This window comes from Amblyomma mixtum, chromosome 6 (assembly GCF_055824585.1).
Source record: "Amblyomma mixtum isolate Tamu chromosome 6, ASM5582458v1, whole genome shotgun sequence".
Classification (NCBI taxonomy): Eukaryota; Metazoa; Arthropoda; class Arachnida; order Ixodida; family Ixodidae; genus Amblyomma; species Amblyomma mixtum.
The window spans coordinates 141,088,365-141,103,299 of NC_143017.1; the positions used below are offsets into that span (position 1 = coordinate 141,088,365).

General features: G+C 44.3%; 1 protein-coding gene across 1 annotated transcript in view; it reads left to right on the top strand.

Annotated features, from left to right (window-relative positions):
* LOC149340618 (ATP-binding cassette sub-family G member 1-like) overlaps positions 1-14,935 on the top strand; it is a 72,275-nt gene that overhangs the window by 48,053 nt on the left and 9,287 nt on the right. Inside the window, exons 3-6 of the mRNA XM_089549448.1 lie at positions 538-655; positions 2,016-2,202; positions 10,850-10,995; positions 13,220-13,343. Of these exons, the coding sequence (XP_089405574.1) occupies positions 538-655; positions 2,016-2,202; positions 10,850-10,995; positions 13,220-13,343 (575 nt within the window). The remainder of the gene's footprint in view (positions 1-537; positions 656-2,015; positions 2,203-10,849; positions 10,996-13,219; positions 13,344-14,935) is intronic.

A 14,935-nucleotide genomic window follows, 5' to 3' on the forward strand; every position in this document is an offset into this window, starting at 1 on the left:
TTGTTGTGTTGTAATTAAATTAATTGGCTGAAGCTCACCTCTCTACAGTTTTTGGCCTTGCTGTTGGGCTGCTGATGCGCATGAGTGACAAACTGCTATCATGAGTGTGCAAGGGGCCTGCTTCAGCTCATGCTGAAGCTACTAGTTCAATGCGCATGCTGTCTGCCATGCCGCGTAGGTAGTCATAAACAATTAATAAATGTTACTACTGATCGAAACACCAATATGGAAGACCATTGGTTTGGTTTATAAGGTTTAACGTCCCAAAATGACTCAGGCTATGAGGGACGCCGTAGCGGAGGTCTCCGGAAAATTTCAACCACCTTGCGTTTCTTTGACGTGCAACTGACATGGCACAGTACACGGGCCTCTAGCATTTCGCCTACATCGAAATGCGACCACCGAGGCCGGGATACATGGAAGCTGAGAAAAGGAGTGGAGGGAAGGATCGCAGTGTCCTGCTCGTTTCTTTGAATCTGTCTCTCGTAATGTTTGTTTGCGAATTAAATATCGGTTTATTTTGCTCCGTGGACGCAGGTACCAAGACGCTGGTGGACAATATGAGTGGTGTTGCCCGTCCGGGAACTCTCACGGCCATCATGGGTCCCTCGGGAGCTGGCAAGACCACGCTACTCAACCTCCTCAGCGGATTTTAGTGAGTAAATCCAGCAATCCATGTTTCTCTTTACTGTGTATGATACCGACTACCTCTTATTATTGTTTCATAGTACCGGAACTTTCTAATTGAAGCTTTTCTTTGAAATCTTTCTACAATTGCTAGTCATGTAGGATATTTATACGAGCACCACCATATATACACCATACTTTGAAGTTTAGTTATGCGCGTGAAGTATTGCGCAGCTGTATCGTTGTTCAGTGAGATTGATGGGAAATACAACTGCGTGAATTTTTCTTTAAAACAGCAGTAAATATAACTCCATCGAGTCCAAAGGTAAAGCTGCTACGGAGTGAAAAACTAAGCCTTAACGATGACCGAACTTAGGCGGCTCCGGTTTGTACCATTTTGATGCCGTTTTGATGCCTAATTCCTGCGGTTTTTATTGAGCTTTATGCTGACAACTTGGTCTGGTGCCCTGTCGTTCAGCTGGGCTTCTGTTAACACAGGAGCCAAACTGTATTGCATTTTTGTTCATCTGGCCTTATCTCTTCCCTATTTCTAAGAACAAAGTTCAGAAAAGTAATGGTAGTTTGCTTTTTATTTCTCGCAGCAAAATTCGTTGGAGGAGGGTAGTTTGAGGAACTATAGCATTTTTTCCACATAAGTACACCTGCGCTACCGCAGGCTGTATTTTTCGGGCCTAAGGTTACTGCACTACTTAACTGAGTCTGAAATTCGTATTAAACTATGTGAGAAGCCAGAGTACAACATCAAATATTGTTTGGCGCATACACCTTTTAATCTTACTGCGTTGGTGACAGGGACAGAATCAGCAGAGTGAATGAAGTAGGCTGTAAATATGATAAGAAACATTTTTTTGCGACTGAGGCATGTGAAGCATATAACGGTTCTACATCGGAGCTCCCTTGAAAAATTGCATATAGCAGGCAGTTAGAGACAGTGTAGTGCTTGAAGCAAGAATAAAAAGGTCAAGGCTGCTACCTATGAAGAGGCGCTTAATATGTCAACATGTTCCGCCTTGCCACTGCTTCAGTTTTTTTGCTGTGTACTCACTACTTTGCCTCACTGTAGATTATAAAATGCATGGTATCTGACATTACTTGTTATTGCTCCAAAGCAGCATTAGTATAACATATTCGTACTCGTAAAAAATTTAACAATGCTATTATTATCAATTTTTGCAGGGAAGCCCGCAGACCACACATTTATGTGGTGAATATCAGTCGCCTGGATTATTGTCGTGGTATTTTAATTGTCTTGTGCTTCACGCGAAGTTGCCTAGCGTAGAGCCAAAACTTCAGCGGCAACGTACGAGATCGTCGATAAGGCAATGTGCATTATACGCTTGTTTTTGTGCGCACTCTTCAACGTGCAGTGAAACAGGTTACGAGGGCGAGGTGCAAATCAACGGCTACGTCCGGGCACCGCACCTGTTCACCAAACAGAGCTGCTACGTCATGCAGCAGGACCGGCTGTCTCCCACCCTCACCGTCCAGGAGGCGCTCACCATGAGCGTGGAGCTGCGCATGCCTTTCCTCGACAAGAGGAGCAAGATTGAAAAGGTACACGCCCCCTCCTCCCCGCTGACATCCAACAACGCCACTATCATCATTGGCAGAGTGGAGTGCAAAACACAAACGTACAGACACGCAAGAGCAGAGGCGCAGTCTTGACAAGTACTGATGTCACCGCCGTGGTGGCCGAAGGTAGGAGCTGTGCTCTGCTATCGCTCAGCTGCCAATCAGCGGCGCTCGTCGACGACGAAGATAAAAAAAAGCAAAACACTGAGGCAGCGTATGTGTATCGAGCGTTAGCAATATCGAACGAATATTGCGTCAATTCAATTCAATTCAATTCAAGTTTATTTGCATCTATACATGATGAAATGAACGGCGGCGCAACAAGAAGAACACAACAAGAGAGGGGACACCACATGCGCACACTACCAACTGTTTTATTGCATGGAAAGGAGGCATATTTATACAGCTCAGGCATGACACTAATCGCATTATCGCTCAGAACCCAACACGTGGAAAAGAAACAGCAACATCAGGATAAAAGAAAAAAGAAAAAACCTTTAACCTCTGCAGAAAAACTAAAAGATTTTGATAACAGAACCTTGAGCAGGCCATCTCGTAGCAAAAGCAGAGTCAAACAATCGTAGCAAAGGCAGAGTCAAACAAGAGAAGCAAAAGCAGTCAAAAAAAAAAAAAAAAAAAATACAATCGTAGCAAAGGCAGAGTCAAATGTAATAAGCAAAAGCAGTCAGAACCCGAGAAACAACAAAACGGAAAGCAAAAAACAGTAACAAAGTTAACAACCCGCCTAAAACAAACAACAGACGGCCGCTAGAAATGCAGGGCTGAAAAGATGCACAGCACATGGCGTTACAAAAAACTGTCAAGAAAGGACACTTCATTTCTACGGAGGGATACTGAGGAGTCGCTAACACAAGTGCTTCCCTTCTTATTGATCATAAAGGCCTCAAGAATTTCGCGTGCCACCTGATCGCGACTCCTGCCGAGAATCCTTATTCCGTTAAGCACTGGCTCACACTTGCAATCTTTACAATGTAGGGGCAAATTCGACCCGCCTCCGTTTTCTAACGACTTTTCGTGTTCCCGTGTTCTGTCGTTAATGCAGCGACCTGTCTGGCCTATATAGACCCCCCCGCACGTCAGTGGGATTTCGTAGGGGGGATTTCGGGGGGGGTCTATATAGGCCAGACAGGTCGCTGCATTAACGACAGAACACGGGAACACGAAAAGTCGTTAGAAAACGGAGGCGGGTCGAATTTGCCCCTACATTGTAAAGATTGCAAGTGTGAGCCAGTGCTTAACGGAATAAGGATTCTCGGCAGGAGTCGCGATCAGGTGGCACGCGAAATTCTTGAGGCCTTTATGATCAATAAGAAGGGAAGCACTTGTGTTAGCGACTCCTCAGTATCCCTCCGTAGAAATGAAGTGTCCTTTCTTGACAGTTTTTTGTAACGCCATGTGCTGTGCATCTTTTCAGCCCTGCATTTCTAGCGGCCGTCTGTTGTTTGTTTTAGGCGGGTTGTTAACTTTGTTACTGTTTTTTGCTTTCCGTTTTGTTGTTTCTCGGGTTCTGACTGCTTTTGCTTATTACATTTGACTCTGCCTTTGCTACGATTGTATTTTTTTTTTTTTTTTTTTTTGACTGCTTTTGCTTCTCTTGTTTGACTCTGCCTTTGCTACGATTGTTTGACTCTGCTTTTGCTACGAGATGGCCTGCTCAAGGTTCTGTTATCAAAATCTTTTAGTTTTTCTGCAGAGGTTAAAGGTTTTTTCTTTTTTCTTTTATCCTGATGTTGCTGTTTCTTTTCCACGTGTTGGGTTCTGAGCGATAATGCGATTAGTGTCATGCCTGAGCTGTATAAATATGCCTCCTTTCCATGCAATAAAACAGTTGGTAGTGTGCGCATGTGGTGTCCCCTCTCTTGTTGTGTTCTTCTTGTTGCGCCGCCGTTCATTTCATCATGCACCAACTCGCCCCTCAGGCCATTCTTCTGAAGCATCTATACATGTACAGATGACGGGAGTGCAGACAAAAAGCCAAATGGATTTGGCTTGACGGGGTCTGTACCCCCTACAGAAATGGCACTATGCACAATAAAGAGAACGAAAAGATACAATAATGGATAAACGAAGAAAATTATTAGTGAAACATTCTATAACATTCTATGCTATAACAGAAATACATACGGCCAAAAAAAATCAATGATAGAATGCTGAAAGGATTTAAACAGCAGAAAGCATAAAGCATAAAATTACACAAATAAAATAGCTTTGAAATTCACAAACATAAATAATAAGTTACTAACAAGCAAAGAAAATTGGTTAGACATTCATGGCGTCAGTGTATACTACAGCAAAGCGAACAAAACAAAAAAACGAATCCACAATGAGCCCATAAAAGGAGAGCTACGTTGTTATTAAGTTTCTAATGAGTTTAACAAAGATGGCAGTGTGTGGCGTAACATTTGTTGACCGTAGTTAGTGCGCGTTTTAGGAACGTACCATGTTTCTCTGTGACGTGTGTTGTAAATGTTAGAACTCATTGTCAATAGAGATAAATGCTCGAAGAATTTGGTGTTCTGTTTTTTCGCAGTAGTGAAACGCTTGAGTAAAATACTACGATATATGGAGGTGACCGGCTGTAAGTTAAGGGCACTGAAAAGAGGCTGCGTATGAGCGTCATATGAGGAATTAGCGATAGCGCGCACTGCTTTCTTCTGCAAAAGATAAAGCTTTGTGATGTTAGACATTGTGGTGTTTCCCCACACTAAATGGCAGTAATTCAGATGGGACAGGAAGAGACAGTTGTAAAGCAGCTTTTTCACGCTCAAGGGAAGAAAAAATCGAAGTTTCGTTAGTATCCCCACAACACGAGCGATTTTGCTAACAACTGAGTCTGTACAAAGATTCCAAAGTAAGTTCTCTTGAAATACGACCCCGAGGCACTTAATGGATGGCACAATGTTGATAACCGAGGAACCCATTTTCAAATGGCCGTCAATGTGGACATTTTTGTTTTTAGGTTGAAAAAGTACAGCCTTTGTCTTGCTTTTATTTATAGACAGTGAATTCAATGAACTCCATCGATTGAGTTCGCTTAAAGCAGCGTTCGCAAGAGCCAACAGGTCCCTTGCACAACCAGATGTAAAAAACAGACTAGTGTCGTCAGCGTATATGATGAATTGGGCAGTGGTGTCAATATTTATTATGTCGTTAATGTAAATATTAAATAACAAAGGTCCAAGAATGCTTCCTTGAGGTACACCAGAATGAATGGGTAAGTTATCTGAAATACAGTTATTTATTGAAACCCTCTGACACCAGAACTGCAGATAGCTTTTGATTAAGCTAAGGAATGGGCCCCTGAAACCATAAATTTCAAGTTTTGTTAGCAGTGTGGTGTGATTAATTGTGTCAAAGGCCTTTGAAAAATCGATGAAAATGCCTAGTGTCACAAAATTTTCCTCAAATGCTTGTAATATTAGTTCCTTTTGTGTTAGTAGAGCTAACTCTGTCGAACGACCCTTTCGGAAACCGAACTGACAGTCAGTAAGGATATTGTGTTTTTCGCAGAAAGCGGTCATTCTGAGTGTTATTAATTTTTCTAGGCATTTTGAAAATACAGGTAAAATGGATATTGGTCTGTAGTTAGACATGTTGTTTCTATCACCGGCTTTGAAGAGCACTGTAACCCTTGCGAGTTGCATGCGCTTAGGAAATATACTGTTTACAAAGCACAAATTATACACATGCTCAAGAACTGGACATATCAGATCTAAAACGTGTTTTACGGGGTTAATGACGTTAATACGGTTAATGACGTGAATACGTCATTAACCGTATTCGCTTGTTCCGCGGACAAACCGTTCGACATCACTCCGCATGTCTAACTTCAATTAGTTTGGCCATAATGAACATTTGAAGTTTCAAGAAGTCATGGTTTGGGGAACCAAAGTTCGTCGGTGCGAATTCCTATGATATGCTACACTTTGATTCGACTAGTAATACTAGTAATCTTATGCTCCCTTAGACGCTGAATCGTTTGATACCACTCAGAACATTCTATGCCAACTACGGGGTCCACAATCTGTGCACCGATGGCACCACCCACTGGTCCCCCATGAATGACCTTGTGTTTCGTACTAATGAGGCATTGTGTAATGGGAGCATTGGAGCTACCGCTCTAAAAGGGCGCAGTAGAAACGCCGCCCCTGCTCTCGGGCGTCCCTTGGTAACAGCGCCGGTCTGAAGCTAGCGCCGTGCTTCTTCTGCGTGCTTGTCTGCGCGTACTTCTGCCGCGGGAGGCTCAGTCGCCAACCGTTTAGGCAGCCGCATTACTGATTGCAGCTATTAGTCAAATTACGGTTCTGGTGAGCTCTTGCATTTAGTTGCTCCGTTCAATTCCCGCACGCAACGATGGAGAAAAAAAAACATTTTGCTTAGTCTGGGGTGGGCTTTGCGTCGCGAAATAATATATTAGCCAACACTTGCAAAAGCGCGCGGGACAGTTCCTCTTGTCGCAAAGTCGTCACTGGACTGAGTGAGGCACCGGCATCATTTTCAACCTCAAGTTATAGATTTTCCAGAGAAACACGTGATGATCACGCAGCGCTTCTTTCCATGGAACCTCGTGATACTGGTACGGTGGCGCCTCTTGCGTTTGCAGACGGCACTTGTCTTTCTTAAGACACTGTGGCCAGCGTTCTTTGAACAGAGGCAATACTTGCGCTATATATGACAGCACCGAAGTTCACACTAATGCGTAGTACCACCACTGGTATTGGTGGCAAGCACATTAGGCACAAGCACGCCGGAGCGATTTCTTCGCGCATATTTCAATGCTTTGCTGTTCTGTTATGTTGTGCATGCTTGTGGTGAAAAAGCCTGCTCTCGAACAAGGCACCAAGGGTGGGGTTTGAAGTATATCTACGCCTGAAAGCTCAGTTTAGGAGTTTAGGATGTGTTGTTTTAATATTACAGGGAGGTTTATATCTACATGTTATCCTCTCGTCAGCGCCTGACAGTCGAGCCTGAGAGTCGCGATCGGCAGCGCCGCAGCGCGCAAGCCGACCGCGGCCAGCTTGCACCCTTGAGAACAAAGGAATATGACAATGCGCTGACACAAGCGGCATTTATTACTACAAAGACAATGAAGACCGGCTAGCGACAAACGACACGTTCCTCGGAAGGCTACGCTAGAGAGTTAAGGACGTCCGACTCACCAGTTTAAGTTACGGACGAATGTTCGCATGGGTCAGTGCTGGGCAACGACTATGCACCGATGCCGGACAGAGGGTGCTCACGGGATTCTTTCCCGCAAGGCTGCATTCCGCGGATGAAGAGCGGGGCAGCACGCGGTCATCCGCGAGCATCCAGTTACCCGAGCCAAAGACTTCAGATGAGCTTTCTTCCATGCCGGCGTGGTGCTTGCACATTAAGTGGTGCTCGTTACGCAGGCACAGAAGTGATATTTGAAGGGCCAGTTGGTTAATGTTTTAAGTTAACGCGGCGTGAAAGGGACACAGACGGAAGGAATGAGCAAGACTAGATGAGTGCCGACTACGAACTGATTTATTTTGACTTTGGCACCATCATTTTACACATACACAGCAGCAACTGACGTGTCATGTCGATGCGCACGCAAACACACCTGCACAAAAAGAAATCTTGGCTACAAATACGGCATTCAAAACACCTCACATGATCGGTACTGCACACCTAATCTTCACGTGTCGTTCTAAAAAACCCAGTTTCTTGTCGCTGAGTCCTACGGACGGTGTGCTGACGCACACTTTGCCAGCTTGCCTCAGTGGTTTCGCGTTCCAGTGGCTGCGTTCCTTTGGCGATTAACTTGGCCCTGTTAATGAACGGTTCGCATTTTTCTGGGTCACATTTTTTAGACTCATTGCAATGGCCGGGCAGGTTCCCTCCTGAATTAATTTTAAACAAGCCCTTATGCACGCGCGCTCTCTCGTTTTTTTGTTTGTTTTTTTTTTGCTCACAAGCTCGCAAGCACGTGCTCAAAGGAATTTTCCAACGCAGCCCTTCTGTGGCCACGCATACTCATGTAGAACTCCGACCGATAATTTTCTCATTATTAGTAGTCAAGTACAAGCAGTTGGCAGTCAAGCCCGATGTCTTCTTTCATAAAATTAGCATGATAAAGCTGGATCGATATACACTATTTGCTGTTAAGACGCTACAACTTCGCTTTGTCAAGCTCTAGGTTCCAACAAACGCGTCGGGTATCCAATTTCCCTCTTAAATGCCCGCTGGCGGGGAATTTGGTTTGACATACAGAAATAGGTGCGCATACACACAGACGTCTTTAAGTGCGTGTGTGTGTCTCGTATATGTCGGAACGCAACCGCCGAAATGGGAGTGTGTGGGAAGGTACGCAGGGAGGATGCCAAAAAGGTAAAGAAAAATACGTCCAGACAGCATGGGCCTTTCGGTTGCAAATGACGGCTGTCTGTGCGAAGGCCGTATCTAGGCGTCCTCTACCAGGCCGGCGGAGTGCGCGGCTACAGCATGGGCAGCTAATAGACCGCACTGGTTCGCCTTATGTAATGTGGCATCATCTTTAATTTTGGTTTTATGCTTCCTTCTTTTGGACCATACATATATGGAATCAAAGCGTATAAATGTTGACCGATGCCGCATTGAGTTACAACGTTGTGCCCCTTCTTGAGTCTTAGCCAAGAACGCACTTTCTGTCGTGAAGCAACCTGTCATTAAGCTGTGCACCCGTGTATAGGGGCGCTCGGAGGAAAAGATGCGACGTTCAAGGTGTCCATCGCTGATTCCAGTTATTCCAACAACGCAAATGTGTTCGTAGTTTAGACATTTTTGACGTCAGCCTGTCGTCGCATTCTGGGAGATCGGTGTGTACTGTCTACATCATTCTTTTTTCTCTCAGAATCAAGGTAAAAATAATCTGCGAATACTCAGCAGAAGCTGCTAAGTTGTTTGGCTTCCTTGCAAGTAAATTTAGCGAAAACGATACGTCTTATCATTTTCAACTGGAAGCTTGGCGACGCTTCAAACAAAACTTTCATGTGCTACGACACAAGATGTATTCACAGCAGTCTGCAGTGGAATTTCGCCAAAATCTGTCGCAAGACGTTATTTTTATTTTATGACCACCATGAACTTGAAATGACAAAGAATAGCCTGCTTTTTTAGGCTCTAGAGCGATTCACATGCTCTGAGTTCTTGTCAGCGGTCATAAATAGCTATACCATTTTTAAAGCGTTCGGCGTTTCTTGCCATAAAAACACAGTGAATACATATTGAAGAACACTTTTGGAACTGCACACAGGATTGAAAGAATGGTTACAAATTTTACCACTGAAACGTTTATCTTTTGACCAGGTGAACGCGCAAACTTACTCCGGTGCAATTAAAAATGAGGCGAGTGGTAACGGCTTTGCATAACATTGACTATGAGTTTATATGGGGCAGACTCGCTTCAAGTTTGCTCTGTAACAGCCCCGTGGCGACTTTCCGTTGCTTCGAGATTTGTCGTCGATAACACGCTCGGAGGGCACGTGTAGGTGTCTTAATAAGGCCTGAAAACTTTTTTACATTAATTTCTCTCAATATGATTCAATTCCGGTAATGATCGTCATGGGTTACTGAAACTCTATGGCTTTGCAGACATTTTCCTTCTTCATTTCACAAACTTGTATTCCTTAAGACATAAAATGTGCAATCCATCAGCATTATTCAGGAGCGCAAAGTCATTCCATTTCTAATGATATTTGGTGAAAGATATTTAGTCATCGTAAAAAGCGAATAGCGCCTACATATTGGATGAGGCAGTATGAAACGTATGTGAGAAATAAATAAGTGCCTTTATATCACGGGCCTGAACAAAATAAAAAAAATATCCCCCGCTTTCTTCTTATCAATAAATATTAACACCACTTGCCAGAGTGCGCATGTTGAATATTAAACATTGTTGTGTTTATCTTGTTTTATTGCTGTGCATTATCTTTATCGTGCTGAATTGTTGTTTTTTGTTGTTGTTGTACTCCTGTACTAACCCCGATACTGCAGTTACTTTCTGATTCACATGCTGATATTCTAAACTTTTGATTCCGTTAATTACTTTTTCATCCTACATTCCACTCCCCCTTTCTCAACTTATGCCTGATGGCACTCTTCTCGAATAAAAAAAATACTTGTTCATTTCTGCCCTGTATGCCGCACAGCAAGCATTGTCCGACCTTTGTGGAAATTTCGCAGTCAAGGTCCCCAGCATCAGTACATTCGACGCGAAGCAAACGTTGGAATTATTTCTAGAGAGAACGCTGATGGACAAGTCTAATTCTCATCGTATTCACAAAAACACGGCGCTCAGAAGACACTGTCAGGAAACGCAACGGGACAGGAGCAGTTGCGAGTCTTCGCTATAGTCAGGTTTCTTGTCTGGTTTGTGTCTTTTTCACGCAATGTTTGTGTGAATACGTTGGTTTCGTTTTAGGTAATACGTATCACGCAGACAAAAACCAAATGTTCAGTGACAGGTTTCGCTCTGCACCTCCCGTCCGCATTAGTGTGATTGCGTGGACAAATAATAGCGGCGAGCAGACTTCGGACACAGGAAGATCCTTCTCCGATATCTTAATTTTTGACGTCTTCCTCTTACTCGTGACTCTCTCCGCAGGTAAACCACTCAATTTCGGGCTGGGGCCTGTACGAGTGTCGCAAGACAAGGACATGCGACCTATCGGGTGGACAGCGCCGACGGCTGGCTATTGCCCAAGAGCTCATCAACAACCCGCCGGTGGTTTTCCTGGACGAACCTACTAGGTAACACGCGCGCGCGCATATCGGAAAGCGCCCCTTTCACTCCATCCTGCCTTTGTTTTTGTTTTCCTAATGCGTGCGTCTTCCATCTTCGTTGCTTCATTTCCTACATTTGCACCTTTTTTGCAGAAATTCTGAACTAAACACCGGCGCAATTTCTGAACGTTAAAAGAGTAGAAAACTGAGCTAGTTGGTTCATCTTCTTGGTGGGAACAGCCGAAATAACAAAACGCAGACACAGAAAGGAACACATAGAACGTAGACGAAGCTGACTGTCAACTAAAATTTTATTGGAAAACCCGCGCAGTACGCTATCCTTTGAGCGACTCAAGGATAGCGTACTGGAGACCTTTCGCAAAACCTGCCCAGAGTTGAAATTCACCCACGAGCTTCCAGCCAAGGATTCGCTGCAATTCCTCGACTTACGCCTTGAATTCCAACCCGGACACTTATGTTGGAGGTACGAGCCTAGGGCGAAGAAACAGTTTCTCCCTTTTTCATCAAGCCATTCAAAAACCGTGAAAAGGGCAATATCGAGTGCTGCTCTCTTGTCAGCTCTGAAGAAATCGTGTGAGCATCAGATGGAGACAAGTTTTCGGCGGCAGATTGATAGGCTAAAAAATGCGGACTACCCCGTTCCGATGCTCAGCAGCATAGCTGAAAGCTTGCTGCGGAAAGTAAAAGGAGTGCAAGGAAGGAAAGGTGGACCGGAAGAAGGCAATGAAAGGGAGAAATTAGCAGTGGTTCCTTATGTTCATGGATTGACCCACAACCTCATGAAGATTGGCAAGAGGCACGGGGTCCGGGTTGTTTGCTCTGCACCGAACAAGGCAATGAGCATGTGTGCTCGAGTCAACAGGCAAAAGAAGCAGCAATGCCAGGTCGTACACCGAACAAGATTCAGCGAATGTGTTAAAGGTGTGGTTTATAATATCCCTCTGGCTTGTGGCAAACAATATATAGGGCAGACGGGAAGGTGCCTTAATGATAGGATAAGGGAACATGCATCATCGCTATCAGGTGCCCCAAGCAGCAATCTAGCCCTGCATTGCAGAGATTGTAAAGAAAACAAAAAAGGCAGAAAAGTGCGCAAGTGTGAGCCCAAGTTGCATGAAGTTCAAGTCATGAAAAGGTATGCAGACCAAGTGACACGTGAGACCCTTGAGGCATTGGCGATACGGGAAACAGGACAGCGGTGCGTTAGTACCCCATCAATCTCTCTATCAAGAAAAGAAATTTCCTTCTTGAACGAACCCCACGGGAGATAAAAGCAAAATCTTTTTGACAAGGAAAAAAAAAGCGCGGGTTTTCCAATAAAATTTTAGTTGACAGTCAGCTTCGTCTACGTTCTATGTGTTCCTTTCTGTGTCTGCGTTTTGTTATTTCGGCTGTTCCCACCAAGGAGCAATTTCTGAGTTGGCTGTTTTCGGTGACGCCTGAAATGTGGCCACCTAGGTTTGCAGTTTGACACAAATTTGAGAGTATTTAGAGTTTCAGAAGAATTACAGGTTTAAAAGTCTAATGACCACTCTACTGATCTGTCACTTAAATGGCAGAATGGGTGGATTTGCTTTAGCACGAAGCGCCGTCAGTGTTTCTATCATGCGTGATTTATTTTCCTATTTATTCATTTAACTTATTTTTATTCATATATTGCACTCCTCAAATGCGACGTATGAGGCGCACTGGGGAGAAGTTACAGTATATTATCACAGCGTTATGAGTTGTAATGGTTGCAAGACGGAGATTAGCGCGAAAAGCACCATATTAGGAAGCCCAATATAAGATTAACTGGATGCTTTCTACAGGCAGTAGTAAAACAGTAACGCCAGCGTAGAAAAGAAGCTAGGGGACTAACCGATAAACTACAGATGGATAAGTTTTCACCTAAAAAAGAGACTAAGAAAGTACGACAATAGTGCATCTCAGGAGCAGAAGAGAAGTTGCTATCTTTCACACCATACTGTGTAGTAACATTCGTTTATAAATCAATATCAGGAGCTCTGTGAAGACTCACTCGATGTTAACATTTTTGCACTGTCTGTTAAGTTTTAACGCTACATTATTCTTCGCTGTGCCAAAGCGAATGTGCAGCCGTGAACAAAAAACAAATTGGTGAAGTCCCCCAGCCACTGTAGTCAGGACCTGCGAATATCGCGTTTTCTTTTGTTTTTTTTTTTTTGAGCGGTCATCGCGCATTGCTTATTTCAATCTTTCTTCTGCGCAGTGGTTTGGACAACGTATCTAGTCTTCTGTGCATCCAAATCCTCAAAGAGATGGCCGTGCAAGGACACACCGTTATCTGCTCCATACACACACCAAGTGCCAAGATTTTCTCCCACTTCGACATGGTGAGTTGAGACGCAGGCTTTCACACAAATGTCCAGCCAGCAGAGTTCGTGGTTAAGCCGTACATCATGACGCTTAGAGCAACCAACAAGCTTCAGAACCATGGACGGCGAGCAGACATTTCTTTCTCTCCCCTGCGTAGCTCTGGTGCTTCAGTACCCCGTGTGCCAAACACAAATTTCACAGACTACATCCTGCTTAATTAAGGTGCAAACGCGCCATTCTTGACGTCGCACGGGCTTACCGTTCGTCGTCATTTTGGCGCTTGCAGTATTAACTGCGTTGTCAAGGTTGTAACCGCAGCTAACCCAATGCCACGGCGGAGGTATTTCCAAATTACCCTTTATTGCGTTTTCCACGCCTTATCCGCTACTCTAAGGAATGCCCGCTTAACTATTCTTCAGATTAGACGTCCTATCCAAATCCACCCCTATATCATCGACTAGTGTTTATTCTCCGAACGAGGCTGCTTTCTCTATCTTAAACAACACACCTGGCATTCCTTATTCATTACTTGCTGAACTTTCTTTCACCTGACCTAAAGCTTCTATGTTAGCTTCCAAGCATCTTTTAAAGCGCTGAAATTGTACATTTATATCACATGCTTTCCGAATGAAATGCATCGCCAAGCTGTTTTTCATTTCTTGGAACACAGGTTACATTGCGCTAGAGGAAAACAAATGCCCTGCCCGCACCGTCTTGCGACACAACGGGCATTACTTGGAACAGTCTCCCCAAATGCTTTTCAGCTTACTTAAGTTGCACTGCTAACTCGAGGACTCCCAGTGGCGAGAAGCCTCGTTCAAAATGGCGGTTTGTGGCATGTCCTGATGCTGGACGTCCCGCTCGTGACATGCTTCACGCGAGGTCGTGTCCGTTAACAAGTGATACTGGAAGCCTGTGTCCGGTATGCTGTAATGCTATAGAATATGGGCCATAGTATATGTTTCTGGTATCATATTTAGGTCTACCCGCCGGAGCCTCTTTCGCCTGCCAACGTACCCTGTTCCTTCAACTTAGCCGGCCTCCGTCACTACACATCACATTCAATTTGCGCCGGCCATAGACAGAAGCCGCAAAGGTAGGAAAGGGAAAACGACCCGCGCCGGTGGAGAAAACCAAGTTCAGGGAATACTTTTTCTGGGCTGCGCTAAAGAATCCTGGTCTGTAGGATGACTGCTTTTAACGAAGTGCGCGAGCATAGGGACACCTGAATTGTTACGCGCAATACATTCGTGCAACATTCCCGTGAAAAAATCGCGGTCATGCCAGAATTTTTTTTACACAGCCGGCTGTTTATTCCACGCTAAAATTTCATTTTGAAGAAAGTGGTGTAAGGTCATATTTCGACCCGCTGTCGTGAAAGTAAGTTCGTTTCTGCTAGAAAAATGCGGCAGGAAGTTTTTTTTTCCAGCACGTTTACCTCGCGGTCGTGGCGTAATGTGTACGACGCAGATGCCGCAGTCGCACGTTTCTCCTTTAGATAATCACTACCGCAAAGTGAAATGCGCCTTCTTTTCCCTCGCTGAATAGTTTTCATGGCATACACATGTGGGGCAAATTTTTGTAGCAGATTTGTATAGAACGAAATATT